The 22,482-nt window shown below is 45.5% G+C and overlaps 1 protein-coding gene across 1 annotated transcript in view; it reads right to left on the bottom strand.

Annotated features, from left to right (window-relative positions):
* Positions 1-1,723: 1,723 nt before the first annotated feature.
* LOC137551129 (vomeronasal type-2 receptor 26-like) overlaps positions 1,724-22,482 on the bottom strand; it is a 175,407-nt gene continuing 154,648 nt past the window's right edge. The window contains exons 5-6 of the mRNA XM_068271324.1: positions 5,755-5,878; positions 1,724-2,628 (exon numbers count right to left, since the gene is read on the bottom strand). Coding sequence (XP_068127425.1) covers positions 1,724-2,628; positions 5,755-5,878 — 1,029 coding nt within the window. The remainder of the gene's footprint in view (positions 2,629-5,754; positions 5,879-22,482) is intronic.

Genomic DNA, 22,482 nt, shown 5'->3' with positions numbered 1-22,482 from the left:
TTAGTCATGGGGTGAAGCTGAGACATTCTGTCACATTTTGGGGACCCCAAAAAGTGGGCAGAGCTACAAACAACCAATCAGATTTTCCCTATTAAATTCGATGGCAAAATGTAAACCGCTGTAATTCTCACAGTATTAAAGCCAGAGTTCCCAGACTTGGCACCGTGGCATAGTCATTGCGTGCATTATTATCATTGCGTGACAAATTCTATGTGAAAATGTTGCCATGAGGCTTTTTTTTGGGTGGAGTTGCCTGTTTCCTTATCTCCATCCAATAAAGCGTTCCCAGGTATCTTTGCAAATGAATCAGGCTATACAGAGCAATAGAGCATGCTGTTTTTAACCAATAGAAATCATGGCATCCTCATCCCATTCTAATGGACAGAGTGGATTGTTTTCTCATTCTATTTCCTCCTTCCACTCTGGCTTAGAGAGAGAGGGTTACAAGGAGAGTTGTACTGGAGTGACAGTGAGGCCTTGTTCACATTATAAATCAACAGTGCTTTCACAAGTGCTGAGCAATATTTGCAAGCGATTTTGTGCACGCTTTTTTTAAGTGCTTTCAGGGTGATTTTCGCGTAGAAAAAAACACAATGTATTTATCCATTAAAGCGCTCAGAAAATTGCTTCTCAAAGTGCTTTTTCAAGCGCTTAGCGGTCTTGCTATTTTTTTTCTATTGAATCGCAAACGCTCTGGAAATGGTGCAGGAGCCAGGTTTGCGATTGGATAGAAAGCTCATTGCTTAGGTGAGAACACTCACATAAGCTAACCTCGCACAAACGCTTTTAAGGCAATTTTTAAAAGCGCCAGTACTTAAAAATAAACAAAATGCTTATAATGTGAATGAGCCCTGAGTGTACAGGGACAAAGTGTGCAGGGACAATAATAGTAAATGTATCTTTGGCTGTACACATCCTACACAGACATTCAGTTACTGCCAGTGCTTTCTATCTTGTTTTTTTTTTTTTTTTCTCACATGTACCAGCGATGAGTAAAAATGTTTTTCGCATTAACTTTGGCAAAAATAATGTTAAATTTTACTTTTGAGCGAAAATGCCATAAAAAAATATTTTGTACGTTTTCAAATTTTTTGCTCTAAAAATTAACTTTTTGGGGCGTTTACATGCCAATACTGAAGATTTGTTTGCGGTTTTGTGGTAAAGATAATGATATTTCACAAAAAATGTTCTCAAAATAAAAAAATGGCATTTTCGAAGCAAAAATGACTTTGGCAAAAAATTGCACGTAACATCGCAATGTACATAGTTATGTATAATTCTCCATGACTAGTGTCACTGTAATGATTAATATTGTGCCCATTTACACTTAATCCAGCATTACTGCTCTAAAGGTTGATATTGGGCACATTTGCATCTAATTCTGCTTTACTACCGTTATCAGAAAGGTTAATATTATGAACATTTGAACATAACTGTGAATTACTGTTATCGTAAAGGTTGATATTGTACACATTACCTAATTCTCTGTCACATGCACCTTTTTTTTCCTGAAATCAAAGTTAGTCATGCATTTGCCTGTGGATTTGTGAAGCATTGAGCACATGTGGTTTCATGAACCTGAGAATTGTGAAAATTTCATGAATCTGTTTTTTGGGGGGCAGATTCTCATAACCTTACAAGTCAGCTCAGATACACTTCAAATGCATTCTCTCTCTCTCTCTCTTTTATTTTTAAAGAACATAGTAAAGAGCAATTTCTTAACCTACAAAGAGTGCTTATATAATAAATGTCTTTTGCTATTCATTTCTGGCCTCAGCAAAATATAATAGCATTTAGGGAAGAATATACAGCTCAGTATTCCAATACTTGAGGCCAGTATAGCGAATATCTCCACAATGACCATTTGTTTCCCCTTACTGCTCAGGTAGGCCGGGATGGCACCAATCCAGACACTGCAGAACACCAGCATGCTGAAGGTGATGTATTTGGCCTCATTAAATATGTCAGGTAATGTCCTCACCATGAAGGCCAGAGCAAAGCTCACAGCGGCCAGAAGTCCCATGTAACCCAACATAATATAGAAAGCCAGAACAGAGCCTTCATTACACTGAATAATGGTCTTCCTGGGAAAAGAGTGAAAATCATACTCTAGAAATGGTGGAGAAACTGACAGCCAAGTAATTCCAGTGATCACCTGAACAGATGAGCAGACTAACACCACTGTAATAGGCAGTTTGACTCCCAAACACTTCCTCCAGACGGATCCAGGTTTGGTGGCTTTGAAAGCAATGCAAACCATGATAGTTTTGGCCAAGACTGATGACAGAACAATAGTGAAGGAGATCCCAAAAAACACTTGGCGTAGCAAGCAGGTTGTATCCGCTGGACGACTAAGAAAAAGAAATATGCTTGATATACTCAGCACAAGGCACAGGAGAATAACAAAACTGAGGCTACGATTGTTAGCAGTGACAATGGGAGTGTTCCGGAAAACAACAAATAGTCCAGTTATGAAGACAGATATCACAGAAAATACTGGGGAAATTACAATAAACAATAAGGCCACGTTGTCTTGAAAGGATAGAAATTCCTGAGGTTTCGGAACACAAACATTTTTTGCTTCATTTGGCCAATCATCATCAGGACAAGTCTGGCAACTCTCACTGTCTAAAAAAAACAACAAAAAACGATGATTTAATCACATACACACAAACATGACACACACACACACACGCACGCACATGACACACACACGCACACACACACACACACACACACACACACACACGCACGCACATGACACACACACGCACACACACACACACACACACACACACACACACACACACACACACACACACACACACACACACACACACACACACACACACACACACACACACACACACACACACACACACACACACACACACACACACACACACACACACACACACACACACACACACACACTCATCACACCACATCACACACCACATCACACACACCACACCACACACACCTCACACACACACCACACACACTACACACAGGGCCGGCCCTAGACTTTTTGCCGCCTGAGGCAAATTTTGAAAAAATTGCCCTGCACCAACCCATCCCGCCACCCCCACCGTGGGGGGCCGCCGAGCTGGAGGGGTAGCGGGCAGGACGGGAGTATTGGGGCTAGCGGTGGGGAGGGGGGTCGGACCTCCCCCCTCCCTCGCCTGGATCCCCCGATCTGCGCTCCCCTCCAGCTTTAAATGGCGAATAAGCAGCGGACAGTAAGAGGCACGGGCGGGGGATCACTCACCTCTTCCTCGTTCCAGCATGCGCTCCACTGACGTCACTTCCTGCAACGCCGCCCACTGTATTGTACGTGCCCGGCGTTGCAGGAAGTGACGTCAGTGGAGCGCACGTTGGAACGAGGAAGATGAGTGATCCCCCGCCCGTGCTTCTTACTGTCCGCTGCTTATTCGCCATTTAAAGCTGGAGGGGAGCGCAGATCGGGGGATCCAGGCGAGGGAGGGGGGGGGGGGGGGCGACCGCTAGCCTCAATACCCCCGTCCTGCCCGCTACCCCTCCAGCTCGGCGGCCGGCCCCCCGCACCTACGGACGGGTGGATGCCGCCCCTAGAAATTTGCCGCCTGAGGCAAAAGTTTCACCCTGCCTCATGAGCGGGCCGGCCCTGACTACACACACACACACACACACACACACACACACACACACACACACACACACACGCACACGCACACGCATACACACACACACACACACACACACACACACACACGCACACACGCACACACACGCTGTAAATAATTTGCTTGTAATGGTAATTGGAATAATTTTGTTATGACTTATAATTTTACAAACTCTCCTCCTCCTCCTCATTATTATTATTGTTATTATTATTATTATTATTATTATTATTATTAGTGTGTTCTCACAATTATGGTCTTCAGTGCATTTGGTGACAATGTATTCTCACATGCATGCCCACAAATTTTCACACATAAACTTATCTTTGTGAAACTGTGTTTAAAATGTTAGTTAATTCCATGAACATAATTGCATATTATTAGCATAGCCCCTCCTTCCCACCCAGTATAAGTGCTCCAAACCCCTCCCACTCAGTATAGGTGCTCTGGCCCCCCTCTTTTTCAGAATAGGTTCTAAGCCCCTCCCTTCCAGATGGATCAGGTGTTCTGGCTTCCTCCTGCTCAGTGTAAGTGCTTCAGCCCTCCTCCTACCTGCCCAGTGCCCACTATATGTGCCATGCCATCCTTCCCACTCACCCAGTATATGTGCCCTGGCCCTTCACCCGCCCAGTGTGGGTGGTTCAGCCCAAGTATAGGTCCACGGCTTCCCCCCTCCTGCTCTGCAGAATTGCAAGTAGAATGAAGAGATGCTTCACTCACGTATTCAGGATCCAGTGCCACATCTCACAGTTTCCTTTCCTCTACCATCTAGTGTCCAGTCTCCATGGTTCCTGCTGGTGCATCTTATGATATTACGAGAGGCACCAGCTGGATTCAAGTAGACCAGACACTAAATGACAGAGGAGATGAAATTGTGATATGGGAGACTTGATCCTGGATATGTGAGTGAGGCATCTCTTGGATCCACTTGCAACTCTGTGGGGCAGGAAGGGGACTAAAACAACTATACTGGACAGGAATCTGGCTATCAAGCTACCTATATTTGGCTGGGGGAGTGGGCAAGCCCTATCTGCAGTCACATCACAAACAGAGTCACTTGTAGTATGCAAGCAGTAGAGTATTGTACAACATTAGCCACCAGTAAAAGCAAGAATTTTTTAATCAGAATGATATCATTTATTGGCTAACTTAGAAGAAAAGAAGTACGTTTTCGGCTAGTAAGTTTTCATCCGACTCAATTCCTTTATGCTGCTGACAAGATAGAACAGGCAGCTTATCCACACTGGACATAAAAAGGAGATACATTGTTTAGCAGGCATAAATAAATGTCATTAGATGCCTTAATTGCAACATCAGGAGGGTCTTCAAGGGATGCTTGGTAATTTATGACAACTAGATAAGAACACTTGTTTTCTTAAAGTAGAATGAAACCCAGCATTTCTACTTTGCTCTAATAGAGTATTCACACCATATTATATACAACCAGCAAGTTCAGTCACACCTAAACCTATAACACCTAAACTTATCACGCCTAAACTAAGTATAGGCATGATAAAGGGCTTTTCACCAGCGTGCTAACTGTTAGCACCGCTTTGTGAATCAAGCCCTTTATGTAATTCCAGGCAATGTACTATGGGCTTGATTCACAAAGCGGTGCTAACAGTTAGCACGCTGGTGAAAAGCCCTTTATCACGCCTAAACTCAGTTTAGGTGTGATAAGTTTAGGCGTGATAAGTTTAGGCGTGATAACTATAGCACCAACTGGGCTAGCACCGCAGTGCACAGCTGATCAAAAGTTTTGCGCTAGCAAAGTCTGTTGTACTTCGCATAGAGTTTAATGGTGCTGCTTTGCGTGCGGGACTTTGCGCGCGATCTAAACTTATCTAAACTTATCACGCCTAAACTTATCACACCTAAACTGGCTTTTCACCAGCGTGGTGCAATGGTTATCAAGCCTAAAGTCTTTTAGGCATGCTAACTGGGTTAGCACCGCTTTGTGAATCGAGTCCTATGTGTGTGCCAAATTTCATTTAAATCACTTCAGCCATTGTTGAGTGATTGCGTAACAGACATCCAAACATCCAAACTTTCACATTTATAATATTAGTTAGATATAAATGCAGACATATACCCAAAATGACTGATATTTCTCCATCTGAACATGGCACACAGTCATAGCAACAAATGTGGTATCCTTCCCTCAGTGCTTTCCTGGTCCCTATGGGACAAGGTTCAGAACAGCGGCCTTGTGGTACCTAAAAAAATATATGATGCAATGTAAGTTAAAGGATGACACATCAATAAAGAGTAGTGGAATTATTGGGGTATGCTACAGGCCACCTCTTATTAATGAAGCTGCAGAACTGCGATTACTACAGCAGATTGAAAAAGCTGCAGGTAAAAATGAGGTCATAATTATGGGCGACTTTAACTTTCCAGACATTGACTGGAGTATTGAGGCTACCCATTCTGGTAAAAGCAGCAGATTTCTGGCAGCACTACAGGACAATTACTTGACTCAAATGGTAACTGAACCAACTAGGGGGAATGCGTTACTGGATCTGATCATTTCTAATAGACCAGATAATGTATCAAATGTGCAGGTTCAAGAACATTTGGGAAATAGTGATCACAACATGATAACGTTTGATCTGGTGACTGATAGGCCACGGGGCAGCGGGACCACTAAAACTATGAATTTTAGAAAAGCAAAGTTCAATCAAATTAGGCAGGCACTAAGTTTGGTGAACTGGGATAATGTACTACAAGGGGACGACACTGAAGGGAAATGGCAAGCTTTTAAACGTATTCTCAATCAATATTGTAGTATGTATATCCCATATGGAAACACAATGTCTAGGAATAAAAAAAGGCCTCTATGGATGAATAGAAAGGTTAGGGATAAAATAAAGAGGAAAAAGAATGCCTATAAGGTCCTAAAACAGGAGGGGACCGAGGCTGCACTAAGCAATTATAAGGAGTGCAATAAAAATTGTAAAAAATAAATTAGGCTGGCAAAGATCGAAGCTGAAAATCAAATCGCTAGGGATATCAAATCTAACCCAAAAAAGTTTTACAAGTACATCAACTCTAAAAAAAGAAAGGTTGACTGTATAGGAATCCTAAAGGATGAGGGTGGGAACTCAATGGTGGATGACCAAGGTAAGGCAGAGTTATTAAATGCTTTCTTTGCTTCTGTCTTCACAAAGGAAACAGCACTGTTGCAAATTACAGAGGCAGAAGAGTCTCAATCTTCTAACTGTAATATTAAATACTTAACGCAGGAAGAAGTAAAGGCAAGACTAAATAAATTAAAAATAGACAAGGCACCTGGCCCGGATGGCATGCATCCTCGGGTCCTAAGAGAATTAAGTTCAGTTATAGCTAAGCCCCTTTATCTTATCTTTTGTGACTCTCTTGCAACTAGCAGAGTCCCAGTGGATTGGCGTACAGCCCACGTTTTCCCATTATTTAAGAAGGGCAAAAAATCTGATCCAGGAAATTATAGACCTGTAAGCTTAACATCAGTTGTATGCAAACTATTTGAGGGGTTACTAAGAGATACTATACATGACTTCGTAGTAGAAAATAATCTTATTTCTCAGCATCAACATGGGTTTACTAAAGACAGGTCCTGTTTGACTAACATGCTCAGCTTTTATGAGGTAGTGAATGCTAATATGGATATTGGGAATGCTGTAGATGTGATATACTTGGACTTTGCAAAGGCCTTCGACACTGTTCCCCACAGAAGTCTGGTGCAAAAGTTGAGGATGCAAGGACTGGGGAAGAGTTTGTGTGCATGGATAGGGAACTGGCTAATGGACAGAAAACAAAGAGTTGTGGTCAATGGATCGTACTCAAAATGGGAGACTGTTAGCAGTGGGGTCCCACAGGGGTCTGTACTGGGTCCAGTGCTCTTCAATTTATTTATTAATGACCTAGTAGATGCAGTAGTGAGCAATGTTGCTATTTTTGCAGATGATACAAAATTGTGCAGAATCATCAACTCTCAGGAAGATAGTGTCATATTGCAACAGGATCTGGATTAGTGATGGGCGAACAGTGTTCGCCACTGTTCGGGTTCTGCAGAACATCACCCTGTTCGGGTGATGTTCGAGTTCGGCCGAACACCTGACGGTGCTCGGCCAAACCGTTCGGCCACATGGCCGAACTAAGAGCGCATGGCCGAACGTTCCCCGAACGTTCGGCTAGCGCTGTGATTGGCCGAACGGGTCACGTGGTTCGGGCCCGAACGCGCTCTGATTGGCCGAACGGTCACGTGGTTCGGGTAAATAAATACCCGAACCACGTCATATCTCCGCCATTTCTCTGTGGGTTTAGCTTTGGGTAGGCAGGCAGGGTAGTTCGCTCTCCAGCCACGCTAGCCAGGGTCCCCCCCAGTCATTGTGTGTCGCTGCTGGGAACAGTAGTACACCGCTCGCTCAGCCACACTATATAGCATTCTGTTTACTGCCACTCTGTGTACCTCGCTCAGCCACACTATATAGCATTCTGTTTACTGTTCTGTGTCTGCTGGGAATAGTAGTACACCGCTCGCTCAGCCACACTATATAGCATTCTGTTCACTGTTCTGTGTCTGCTGGGAATAGTGGTACACCGCTCGCTCAGCCACACTATATAGCATTCTGTTTACTGTTCTGTGTCTGCTGGGAATAGTGGTACACCGCTCGTTCAGCCACACTATATAGCATTCTGTTTACTGTTCTGTGTCTGCTGGGAATAGTGGTACACCGCTCGCTCACCCACACTATATAGCATTGTGTTTACTGTTCTGTGTCTGCTGGGAATAGTAGTACACCGCTCGCTCAGCCACACTATATAGCATTGTGTGTACTGCCACTCTGTGTACACGGCTCAGCCTGACTATATAGCATTGTGTGTACTGCCACTGTGCACCTCGCTCAGCCACGCTATATATAGCATTGTGTTTACTGCCACTCTGTGTACACCGCTCAGCCAGACTACATAGCATTGTGTGTACTGCCACTCTGTGTACACCGCTCAGCCAGACTCTATAGCATTGTGTGTACTGCCACTCTGTGTACACCGCTCAGCCAGACTATATAGCATTGTGTGTACTGCCACTCTGTGTACACCGCTCAGCCAGACTATATACCATTGTTTACTGACACTCTGTGTACACCGCTCAGCCAGACTATATACCATTGTTTACTGACACTCTGTGTACACCGCTCAGCCAGACTATATACCATTGTTTACTGACACTCTGTGTACACCGCTCAGCCAGACTATATACCATTGTTTACTGACACTCTGTGTACACCGCTCAGCCAGACTATATACCATTGTTTACTGACACTCTGTGTACACCGCTCAGCCAGACTATATACCATTGTTTACTGACACTCGGTGTACACCGCTCAGCCAGACTATATACCATTGTTTACTGACACTCTGTGTACACCGCTCAGCCAGACTATATACCATTGTTTACTGACACTCTGTGTACACCGCTCAGCCAGACTATATACCATTGTTTACTGACACTCTGTGTACACCGCTCAGCCAGACTATATACCATTGTTTACTGACACTCTGTGTACACCGCTCAGCCAGACTATATACCATTGTTTACTGACACTCTGTGTACACCGCTCAGCCAGACTATATACCATTGTTTACTGACACTCGGTGTACACCGCTCAGCCAGACTATATACCATTGTTTACTGACACTCTGTGTACACCGCTCAGCCAGACTATATACCATTGTTTACTGACACTCTGTGTACACCGCTCAGCCAGACTATATACCATTGTTTACTGACACTCTGTGTACACCGCTCAGCCAGACTATATACCATTGTTTACTGCCACTCTGTGTACATGGCTCAGCCAGACTATATAGCATTGTGTGTACTGCCACTCTGTGTACACCGCTCAGCCAGACTATATAGCATTGTTCACTGCCACTCTGTGTACACGGCTCAGCCAGACTATATAGCATTGCGTACTCTGCCAGTCAGTGTGTATATTGCTGGGATCAGTAATACTCCACTCACCGTCAACCACTATATGAGCTCACCATGAGTTCCTCAGAGACCTCCGCTGTGAGCAGCACTCCCAACAACAGCAACAGCCAACGCCCCACGCAAGCTATAACATCCACCCCAGCAGCCAGTGGTCAGCAGCAGCCCTCCCCGGAGGAGAACGTTGTGTCCATCGGTCCGGCGCCAGAGCGATTAATGAGGGCTGCCATTGAGGGGATGATGGGGCCTGATGTGGAGGAGGAGGTCGGGCTCAGGCCAGCATCCCAAGTTAATGTTGAGGACGATGAGGGGTCTGTGACTGTGTCTGGGGATGTTGGGGTGGCAGAGGTGGTGGGTGGGTCAGACTCAGGAGAAGAGTTGTATGATGAGGATGATGATCGGGACCATCTGTATGTGCCTCAGAGTCCGACCCCGGAAAACATGTTGTATCGTGTGTTTAGGTACTAAAATCTGCGTTCCCAGTAGTGTTGGGCGAACAGTGTTCGCCACTGTTCGGGTGCTGCAGAACATCACCCCGTTCGGGGTGACTATATAGCAGACTATATAGCATTGTGTTTACTGCCACTCTGTGTACACGGCTCAGCCACACTATATAGCATTGTGTTTACTGCCACTCTTTGTCTGCTGGGAACAGTAGTACACCGCTCACCCGCCACTGTATAGCATTGTGCTCTGTGTCGCTGCTGGCAATAGTGGTACACCGCTCACCCACCACTGTATAGCATTTCTGTACTGCCACTGTACTGCTGCCAGTCAGCGTGTACTGTAAGGATAAGTGAAATGAGGAAGAAATCCGGTGAAAGAGGGAGGGGCAAGGGAAGAGGTGTTTCCCCTGACGGTTGTGCTGGGGAGCTGTACTCCACGGCGGCGGCCCCCCACAATGACATATGACGAGTTTGAGGAGATGGAAGAGGAGGGTATGGACAATGTGGACATAGACCCAGATTTTGTTTGTGAACGAGAACATCGCCGTCGTAGCAGCAGCACAGATGAGTCTGTTGAAGAACCCACTGCTGCACGAGTTCGCCTTGTGCCACAAGGTAGGCGGCGCGCAATTTCAGGCACCACAAGCGTGGAAGTTCAAGTGAGAGGCAAAAGAGGCGCAAACAGAAATCGCCAGCAAGGCAGGTGCTCCAAATTCTGGGCTTTCTTTGAAGACTGCACTGAGGATGTTACCATGGCGATTTGCAAGGTGTGCAAGACCCGCCTGAGCAGGGGGAAAAGTATTAACAACCTCTCCACCACCAGCATGAGCCGCCACATGCTATCCAAACATCCCACTCTGTGGGCAAACGCGGCAGGACAGGGTACCACCAGCAACACTGCCTCCCTTGGGTTCACCAGACTCACCACCAGACCCGCCTCAGCAGCAGCAGTAGCCCAGCCATTGCGTGGTTCAAAACATTCCAAAAAATCAGATGACGCTGACACTGTCACTTTCCGGAGTAGTGCTCTTGAGGTCTCCCAGTGTTCATCAAACACAACAACCAACAGCCCTTCGTTGTGCAGCCCTACGGTTCAGTTGTCTGTCTCGGAGATGTTTGAGCGCAAGAGGAAATTGCCAGCAAATGACCCCCGGGCCGTGGCAGTAAGAGCCAGCATAGCCAAGCTTCTGGCCTGCGAAATGCTGCCATATCGAGTGGTGGAGACAAACAGCTTCAAGGGCATGATGTCAGTGGCCATCCCACGTTACGTGGTTCCCAGCCGCTACCACTTTGCGCGCTCTGCAGTGCCTGAGTTGCATGAGCACGTGGTCAGCAAAATAACCCGAAGCTTGAAGAATGCCGTTGCCTGCAAGGTTCACGTATCCGCCTCTCCACAGAAAATGCAGACCGTCTGACTCAAATTAAAATGAATCAATCCTGGATTGGAAATGACTACGCAACACTCCAGGACCCCAACCAAGTAACATGACCAATGAACATCTGGGATGGTTTAGCGTTTCCGGTCCCTGTTTATTGAACCTCTCATCTGTATTACATTTATGACTGCATGGCGGCAAAAAGCATTGCTGCTATATCCGCACGCTTTTTGTCCTCATGCAAGGCCTGGGTTGTTGTGTCTCAAAAAGCATGGCCTTCTCCTCCTGCGCCTGCTCCTGTTCCATCACGTGTGCTGCTGCTGCTGGGTTAGCGTTTCCGGTCCCTGTTTATGGAACCTCTCATCTGTATTACATTTATGACTGCATGGCGGCAAAAAGCATTGCTATATCCGCACGCTTTTTGTCCTCATGCAAGGCCTGGGTTGCGTCTCAAAAAGCGTGGCCTTCTCCTCCTGCGCCTCCTCCTGTTCCATCACGTGTGCTCTGTGCTGCTGCTGCTGCTGGGTTAGCGTTACCGGTCCCTGTTTATTGAACCTCTCATCTGTATTACATTTATGACTGCATGGCGGCAAAAAGCATTGCTATATCCGCACGCTTTTTGTCCTCATGCAAGGCCTGGGTTGCGTCTCAAAAAGCGTGGCCTTCTCCTCCTGCGCCTCCTCCTGTTCCATCACGTGTGCTCTGTGCTGCTGCTGCTGCTGGGTTAGCGTTACCGGTCCCTGTTTATTGAACCTCTCATCTGTATTACATTTATGACTGCATGGCGGCAAAAAGCATTGCTATATCCGCACGCTTCTTGTCCTCATGCAAGGCCTGGGTTGTTGTGTCTCAAAGCGTAGCCTTCTCCTCCTGCGCCTCCTCCTGTTCCATCATGTGTGCTCTGTGCTGCTGCTGCTGCTGCTGGGTTAGCGTTACCGGTCCCTGTTTATTGAACCTCTTATCTTTATTACATTTATGACTGCATGGCGGTAAAAAGCATGCTATCTGCACGCTTCTTGTCCTCATGCAAGGCCTGGGTTGTTGTGTCTCAAAGCGTGGCCTTCTCCTCCTGCGCCTCCTCCTGTTCCGTCACGTGTGCTCTGTGCTGCTGCTGCTGCTGGGTTAGCGTTACCGGTCCCTGTTTATTGAGCCTCTTCTCTTTATTACATTTATGACTGCATGGCGGCAAAAAGCATTGCTGCTATATCCGCACGCTTCTTGTCCTCATGCAAGGCCTGGGTTGTTGTGTCTCAAAAAGCGTGGCCTTCTCCTCCTGCGCCTCCTCCTGTTCCATCACGTGTGCTGCTGCTGCTGCTGGGTTAGCGTTACCGGTCCCTGTTTATTGAACCTCTTATCTTTATTACATTTATGACTGCATGGCGGTAAAAAGCATGCTATCCGCACGCTTCTTGTCCTCATGCAAGGCCTGGGTTGTTGTGTCTCAAAAAGCGTGGCCTTCTCCTCCTGCGCCTCCTCCTGTTCCATCACGTGTGCTGCTGCTGCTGCTGGGTTAGCGTTACCGGTCCCTGTTTATGGAACCTCTTCTCTTTATTACATTTATGACTGCCTGGCGGTAAAAACCATGTTACCTGTGCAAAGAAACATGACATTTTCAGCATTTAAAAGACAATTTTTCCTTTGAAACTTTACAATCAATTTTCTCAAAAACTATAAGCTCTTTTTGCTAAATTTTTTTCCCTCTTGTACCCACTCCCAAGGTGCACATACCCTGTAAATTTGGGGTATGTAGCATGTAAGGAGGCTTTACAAAGCACAAAAGTTCGGGTCCCCATTGACTTCCATTATGTTCGGAGTTCGGGTCGAACACCCGAACATCGCGGCCATGTTCGGCCTGTTCGGCCCGAACCCGAACATCTAGATGTTCGCCCAACACTAATCTGGATAGGATGGCTATATGGGCACATACATGGCAGATGAAATTCAATGTTGACAAATGTAAAGTCATGCATTTTGGTCGTACCAATGGTCTAGCACCATACAAAATAAATGGGATACAGTTGGGAACATCAAACTTGGAGAAGGACTTAGGAGTACTCATCGACAACAAGTTAAATAATCGTACTCAATGCCAAGCCGCTGCAGCTAAAGCGAACAAAATTTTGGGATGCATTAAAAGGGAAATAAAAACTCGAGATGCTAGCATAATATTGCCCCTGTTTAACTCTCTAGTAAGGTCACATCTGGAATATGGAATTCAGTTCTGGGCACCACATTACAAAAAAGATATTGCAGTTTTAGAGCAGGTGCAGAGACGAGCTACAAAATTGATACGTGGGATGGAAGGTCTCGCTTACCAAGAAAGGTTAGATAAACTGGGTTTATTTAGTCTAGAGAAAAGACGCCTTAGAGGAGATCTAATTAACATGTATAAATACATTAGAGGGCAATATAATAGCTTGGCGGATGAGCTTTTTGTCCCTAGGCCTTTTCAAAGGACTAGAGGACATGAGCTGCGCATGGAGGAAAAACGTTTTAGCCATTTATTTAGGAAAGGGTTCTTTACAGTAAGAGTGGTTAAGATGTGGAATGCATTGCCACAGGAAGTTGTTATGGCAAACTCTATACCTGCATTTAAAGGGGGCTTAGATGCTTTCCTTGCGTTGAAAGACATCCATGGCTACAATTACTAGGTTATGCCTAATGATGTTGATCCAGGGATTTTATCTGATTGCCATCTGGATTTAGGAAGGAATTTTTCCCATTTGGGGCTAATTGGACCATGCCTGGTGGGGTTTTTTTCGCCTTCCTCTAGATCAACAGGGGTATGTGGGGGACGGGCTGGAGTTGTACTATGTACTGATTGAACTCGATGGACGTATGTCTTTTTTCAGCCAAAATAACTATGTAACTATGTAACTATGGAAGCTGCGTAATGATATATAAAAAGCAATATTTAGTTACATCACAATTTAGATTTTGCACATAACGCAGCAGACCACAGAAACAGGAATTCTAGGTGGGATTAATCTTTCACTGGGGCACTTATTCTAACAGGAAAAATAAACATTTATTGGGAGAGTACAGAGCTGGCTTTTAAGAAGTGGGTTTCCCTTATGGTGGATTGGTTTGGGTTAGCCATTTGATAGGAGAGGGAAAAAAATGTCACACTAGATGATGGTAAATCTACATGTTGGCCCGTATGCAATTACCTTTTTCGCCTGATAATTCTCCTAGGATATAATTTTCATTTTCTCTTCAAAATGATTTTTAAGCATTTTACAACTGAAAAGTGGGTGAAAAAGTACTTTATTTGTATTTTGAGTATTTTGTTTGCTGGGGGTTTAACCCTTTAATGTCCATTCCATGACGATTAGCAGAGTGGAGCGGCAGCCCCAGGACCACTCCACGCCCATTGGTGTGAAGTCCTGGGGGTGGGGTTTTGCAGGAGACATGCCCGCCAATGCGTGTGCAACTCCACATGAATGACGGAGCTCGGCCATTAGTCTCCCAGCAGAGATTGCCACTAGGAGATTGTTAGATGGTGAAATAACACTGTACAGTGCTGTGATCTAAGGCAGCTCTATACTGGGGACAGCCATGTGACACGGCTGTCCCCCTGGGGGAGACAGGAGCGATCCACTGTCATTGGCTGGCACAGGGAGGGAGGGATGGCGGGTTACAAAAATTAAAGTAAAATAGGTTTATTTTTTGTAAAGATAATATAATAAATATTTATAAAAAAATCTAAACATCCTGGGAGTGATCATAGCCCACCAAAAGAAAGCTCTGTTGGTGGGCAGAAAAGGGGGAGGGGGATCACTTGTGCGGTGAGTTGTGCGACCCTGCAGCAAGGCCTTAAAGCATTAGTGGCCTAATTTGTAAAAAAAAATGGCCTGGTCACTAGGGGGGTGTAATACCATGGTCCTTAAGGGGTTAAATAATCTTATATGACAAGGGGCCATATGCAATACATTTATTCCATCTGTGTTTGCTCCTTGGTGATATTTTCACATATTGTTATAAAATTATTTTCAAACCACTGAAAAGCAAGAAAATGCTCAAAATAATATTGATAGCACTTTTTTTTCCCAATTTTGGTTTTTTTTTTCCAGTTGTAAAATGTTGAAGATAAAAAAAAAGAAAAAGAAAAAAAAAAGTGAATTGAAAGAGAATATGGAAATGATCTCTTAGGAGAAAACTCAGGAGAATAAGTGAATTTCATATGGGCCTATGTAATGTCAGCGTGAGAGATAGGATGCACCTAGATAAATAACACAGGGCCGAGTCCAATCACTTTTCCCTTTAAGTTTTCTCCCAGGTGATATTTTCACATTTTGTCATTAAAATGTCTTCAAAGCCACCAGCAAGTAAGAGCATCTTTAGAATTATTTTGCCGGTACTTTTTCACCTACATTTTGGTACTTTATTAGTTTCTGCGTGCTGCTGAAACGTTCATTTAAACAGAAGCTAGAAATGGTCTCCTAGGAGAAAACTTAGGAGAAAAAGAGAATTGGATCCAGCACATAGGCCCACATAGGTAACAGTCTCCTGAGTTTTCTCCTAGGAGATCATTTTTCAACTTCTCTTTAGGGTAACTTTTCAGCACTAGAGTTGGGCCGAACCTCCGATTTTCGGTTCGCGAACCGGGTTCGTGAACTTCCGCGGAAGGTTCAGTTCGCGTTAAAGTTCGCGAACCGCAATAGACTTCAATGGGGATGCGAACTTTGAAAAAAAAAAATAATTATGCTGGCCACAAAAGTAAAGGAAAAGATGTTTCAAGGGGTCTAACACCTGGAGGGGGGCATGGCGGAGTGGGATACACGCCAAAAGTCCCCGGGAAAAATCTGGATTTGACGCAAAGCAGCGTTTTAAGGGCAGAAATCACATTGAATGCTAAATGACAGGCCTAAAGTGCTTTAAAACATCTTGCATGTGTATACATCAATCAGGTAGTGTAATTAAGGTACTGCTTCACACTGACACACCAAACTCACCGTGTAACGCACCGCAAACAGCTGTTTGTGTAGTGACGGCCGTGCTGGACTGGTGCGCACCATGGCGAGATTGCAGGTTTTGGTGGCTTTACAGCCCATATGGTCGGCCTGGCTGATGTAGCTGAATGACAGAACAGTGACTGTCCAGCTGATCAAATTTGGTCTGACCACAATGAAGCAACGACCTTATTATCTTTTGTGTGCCCCCCGAGACACTCATCTAGGCGCCGGTCATTGCTTCATTGTGATACGCAAGCCCCTTCACCACGGCAAGGTAATGATCACGAAGGGGAATGGGCGCATGTACATGCCTTTTCTTTTGTTGTTGCAGCTGCCCGCAGTGCAGCCAGAAAAATTAGGCAGTCATGTACACGCACCATAAAAATTATTACAGCGGCCGCTGCTAGCAGCGGCCTAAAAAATTCAGCAATCCGCCTGGAGTCCCGGACCCTGTTGGTGGTGGCGGAGAAGGTAGTGAAGCGGCCTGCAGGCAGACATGCTGTGTGGAGGGACTGGGAGCGACTTAGTCTTTTTGGGGCAGGCCAGGCAGCCAGTCACACGGCGTGCAGGCAGAGATGCTGTGTGTGCGGGGACTGACTTAGTCTTGGGGCGGGCAGCAGCCCTCCGGGATCCATGCCTCATTCATTTTGATAAAGGTGAGGTACTTAACACTTTTGTGACTTAGGCGACTTCTCTTCTCTGTGACAATGCCTCCAGCTGCGCTGAAGGTCCTTTCTGAGAGGACGCTTGCGGCAGGGCAGGAGAGAAGTTGGATGGCAAATTGGGACAGCTCTGGCCACAGGTCAAGCCTGCGCACCCAGTAGTTCAAGGGTTCCTCATCGCTGTTCACAGCAGTGTCTACATCCACACTTAAGGCCAGGTAGTCGGCTACCTGCCGGTCGAGGCGTTGGTGGAGGGTGGATCCGGAAGGGCTGGCGGGTCCACTGAACAGAACAGGTATACAGTGGCGGGTTCACAGAACAGGTATGCAGTGGCAGGTTCACTGAACACAACAGGTATGCAGTGGCGTGTTCACTAAACAGGTATACAGTGGCGGGTCCACTGAACAGAACAGGTATACAGTGGCGGGTTCACAGAACAGGTATACAGTGGCGGGTCCACTGAACAGAACAGGTATACAGTGGCGGGTTCACAGAACAGGTATGCAGTGGCAGGATCACTGAACAGGTATGCAGTGGCAGGATCACTGAACAGGTATGCAGTGGCAGGATCACTGAACAGGTATGCAGTGGCAGGATCACTGAACAGGTATGCAGTGGCAGGATCACTGAACAGGTATGCAGTGGCAGGATCACAGTACAGGTATGCAGTGGGCTGAGGGCTCACTGAACAGAACAGGTATGCAGTGGCAGGATCACTGAACAGGTATGGAGTGGCAGGATCACAGTACAGGTATGCAGTGGGCTGAGGGCTCACTGAACAGAACAGGTATGCAGTGGCAGGATCACTGAACAGGTATGCAGTGGCAGGATCACAGTACAGGTATGCAGTGGGCTGAGGGCTCACTGAACAGAACAGGTATGCAGCCAGGAAGAAGTTAAGCCTAACTAATATTTCCCTATATGAGAGACTGCAGCAGCTCGCCCTACTCTCACTAATGCAGGCACACGAGTGGCCGTAATGGCCGCCACTGCCTGCCTTATATAAGGGGGGGTGGGGCTCCAGGGGCTAGTGTAGCCTAATTGGCTACACTGGGCCTGCTGACTGTGATGTAGAGGGTCAAAGTTGACCCTCAGGTGCATTATGGGGCGAACCGAACTTCTTCCGCAAAACGTTCGCGCGAACCACGTTCACCGGCGAACCGTTCGGCCCAACTCTATTCAGCACTAGGCAATTGAAACGTACTCAAAAGTGGGTGAGCAAATACTATCAAATGTGTGCATTTTATTTACAAGATTAAAAATATCACCTAGGAGAAAACTCAGGAGAAAAGGTGAATTGCATATGGGCCACTGAGGCACCATGGAAAGGACTACCGAAGGCCTGGACTTACCTTGTTTTTTAGTGGAAAATACAGTGTATACAGGCCTGAGATTGCAAGAATGACCTGTACTATTTAAATCATAATGTTATAGGTACAGCATAGTTCCATGTAGGCAGCCTCCAGGCTTTCTTTAATATGTAACCCCTGCAAAACGGAACAATTTCAGACATTATTTTTTCTTGGGATCGTGAACTGTACAACTGCCAAATATTTTTTGTCTGCTGTTACAGTTGACACAATAGGAAATTGGTGATTCTATCAAATGGCAACAAGAACATAAACTAATATACAGCCCAAAAAAAAAAAAAATGGCCTCCATTTTTCCCACCTGTGAAAAATCAACCCATTGATCATGAAATTCTCTACATGCAGAAATAACATGGATCATAATGAAAGTTTGGTGGAAGCACTGTGATATAAGCACTACAATGGGTAAGGTAATGGATGCTAACCCTTCTCAGGTCCTAACACTGGTAGTTTACTACACAGAACTATACAATTTAAAAATTGGGTCTTGCTCTAGTGCTCTAATTGGGTCCTGCTCTAGTGTTACTAGAGGTGGCCCGAACGGTTGGCTGGCGAACGGTTCCCGGCAAACTTCCGTGGTTCACGTTCGCGGGAACCTTTCTGGAAGTTCGGTTCGCCCCCATAGTGCATCATTAGGGTCAACTTTGACCCTCTACATCATACTCAGCAGGCACATTGTAGCCAATCAGGCTACACTCCCTCTTGGAGCCACTCCCCCCCTTATAAAAGGCAAACTGAGTCAGGGATTTCACTCACTCGTGTGTCTGCATTAATTAGAGAAGGGACAGCTGCAGCAGACTCTCTCATAGGGAAAGCTTAGTTAGGCTCTTGTAGGCTTCTTAGCTTGCTCCTTGCTGATTCTTATTGCTAAAAAAGCACCCCGCAGCAGCTCTTTTGAGAGCTAATCTTGTTCTTGTGATTTTTTTTTGTGTGTGTCCCACTGACACTTGTGTTGCATAGACAGCCTTGATAATTCATACTGTGTGTGCCACTGCCAGGCCCAGCACATCCAGTGACTACCTGTGTGTGTGACAGGTGCACATTGTAATACCCATTACTGCATATACCTACCTGCTGTTCACTTCAGTGCACCCACCTACCTATGTGAGCTGAGCGCACGCAGTGTCACTGTGCCTGGCCGCTACCTGTCTGTGTGTGACTGACAGGTGCAAATTGTAATACCCATTACTGCATATACCTACCTGCTGTTCACTTTAGTGCACCCACCTATCTATGTGAGCTGAGAGCATGCAGTGGGATATACCACTCCATGCATACCTGTTAACTGCACCTGTGTGACTGCACATTGTATTAGTCAAGTCAGTGCATACCGTTCACTTCATCCCCCCAATATGGACAAAACAAAAGTTAGAGGCAGTCCACCTGGCAGGTCTGTTTAAGGTTGCGCTGTCGTGATTTCGTGCGGCCCTGGCCCAAAGTACAGTGTTCAGAAGAAGGCACGTGCCATCAACCCCCAATATTGTCAGGACGTAGTTGACTATTTAAAACAGAACTCCTCATCTTTCTCAGCTTCCGCACGGAAGCGTGACATATCTTCCTCCTCCTGCTCTGATTCTGGCACCCCACTTAACACTCAGTTGGCCGCCACCACCAAAGTGCCATCACCCCAGGGCTCAGCGGTGTGGAATTTTTTGTGTGTGTCTGCCTCAGATGAGAGCGATGCCATCTGTACTCTCTGCCACCGAAAATTGAGCTGTGGAAAGACTAAGACCCACGTAGGGACTACTACCTTATGAAGGCACATGATTACAAAGGTGTGTCAGTGTGAAGCAGTACTCTAATTACACTCCCTGATTGATGTATACACATGCAAGATGTTTTAAAGCACTTTAGGCCTCCGATTTAGCATGCAATGTGATTTCTGCCTTTAAAACGCTGCTTTGCGTCAAATCCAGATTTTTCACGGGGACTTTTGGCGTCTATCCACTCCTCCATGCAAAAACTCAGATGTTATGCTGGATCCACACGGTGCGTTAGCGCACTCGATTTCCCGCTCGGTTCCCGTCGATTTGTTTATTTCCAGCATGTCCGATTTGGATTTTGATGGATCGTTAGGTCGATTCGCATGCAAAGTATGCCGAATCGACCTAACGATCCATCGAAATCCAAATTGGACATGTTGGAAATAAACGAATCGACGGTAATCGAGCGGGAAATCGAGTGCGCGAACGCACCGTGTGTATTCAGCATTAGACCCCTTGAAACATCTTTTCCATCACTTTTGTGGCCAGCATAAATGTTTCTAGTTTTCAAAGTTCACCTCCCCATTGAAGTATATTGCCGTTCGCAAGTTTGCGAACGGTTGCTTGAGGTTCGCGTACCTAAAATCAGAGGTTCGGGCCCTCTCTAGTGTTAAAAACCTATGTAATATAAGCCAGACACTCTGTTCATATCATGTTATTTGTTTGTTCTTAAGTTAATATTGTACAATGATATATTGACTAATTACTCTATTCAAAAATCTTCAATACAATACTTTTTTGGGGAAAACATGGTTCTTAGGAGGGAGATTAGCATTCTGAATTATTTTACTGTTGGTAAGTGACCTGGTTCTTATTTACCATGGATACAGCATCTGAGCCTAATATAGCGCCGAAGACCATTAGCAGAGACAACGTAACACCTTGGTCAAACTTCAAAGAAATTGATGAAGAAGTCACATCAAGCATCCTCCTTCACGTCCGCCTAACGCGTACGTTAAAAAGGGGCGCTGGGAAAAAAGGGCGCCGGGTTTTTAACGATAAGCATGGATAACGTTTAAAAAAATATTGTACTGTTTTTCGTTTAAAATTAATGTTTTTTAAAGTTATAAATCATTAAATAATGTGCATTAAATCGGCAATTGTAAAAACGTTAATCTTTCGTTTAAATAGTGAAACGTATAATAACGTTAAAAAAAAAAATTACTAAGTAACCCTCCCTGTACCTACCCCTAACCCCTAGACCCCCCTGTTGATGCCTAAACCTAAGACCCCCCCTGTTGGTGCCTAAGTAACCCTCCCTGTACCTACCCCTAACCCCTAGACCCCCCTGTTAGTGCCTAAACCTAAGACCCCCCTGTTAGTGCCTAAACCTAAGACCCCCCTGTTGGTGCCTAAACCTAAGACCCCCCTGTTGGTGCCTAAACCTAAGACCCCCTGTTGGTGCCTAAACCTAAGACCCCCCTGTTGGTGCCTAAACCTAAGACCCCCCTTTTGGTGCCTAAACCTAAGACCCCCTGTTGGTGCCTAAACCTAAGACCCCCCTGTTGGTGCCTAAACCTAAGACCCCCCTGTTGTTTTTTTCGTTTAAAAATAATGTAAAAAAAAAAAATGTACTGTTTTTCGTTTAAAAGTAATGTTTGAAAAAAAATATTGTACTGTTTTTCGTTTAAAAATAAAATTTAAAAATGTATAAATCATTAAATAATGTGTAATCATGAGAAACAGTAATAAAACATTAAGTGTCCGGGCGCCGCTTTTAAAACGTTATTTTTCTCCGGCGCCCTTTTTTCCTATCGGGCGCCCATTAAACGATATTTATTATAGGAGTGAATGGCGGCGCCCGATTTGTCCACTAGCCTCAGGCGCCCGAATTTACTGTTTCCCCGCCTAACTACCTGTGACCTGGATCCTGGCCCAACACAGTTCATGTTGAACTGCCCCGACCTGTTCGTACCGGTATTCCTCAAAATTGTTAACTGTTCCTTACAATCAGGGATATTTCCTGCTTTACTGAAGGAAGCAATCATCAGGCCTCTCCTCAAAAAACCCTCCCTGGACCCAGATGCAATGACCAGCTACAGACTGGTCTCTAACCTCCCCTTTCTGGGCAAGCTAATTGAAAAAGCTGTATACCTCCAGCTAGAAGTCAGAATCCTACAAAATAACAGCTATGACCCATTCCAGTCTGGCTTCAGAAAACGCCACAGCACTGAAACTGCCCTCATCCAAATATGCAACCACCTGCTCATGGCAAGAGACAGAGGAGAGTGCTCCATTCTCATACTGCTAGACCTTTCTGCAGCCTTTGACACA

The sequence above is a fragment of the Hyperolius riggenbachi genome, chromosome 1, assembly GCF_040937935.1.
Source record: "Hyperolius riggenbachi isolate aHypRig1 chromosome 1, aHypRig1.pri, whole genome shotgun sequence".
Classification (NCBI taxonomy): Eukaryota; Metazoa; Chordata; class Amphibia; order Anura; family Hyperoliidae; genus Hyperolius; species Hyperolius riggenbachi.
Note: the sequence above shows the minus strand (reverse complement) of the source record. Positions and strands in the feature narration are given on the sequence as shown.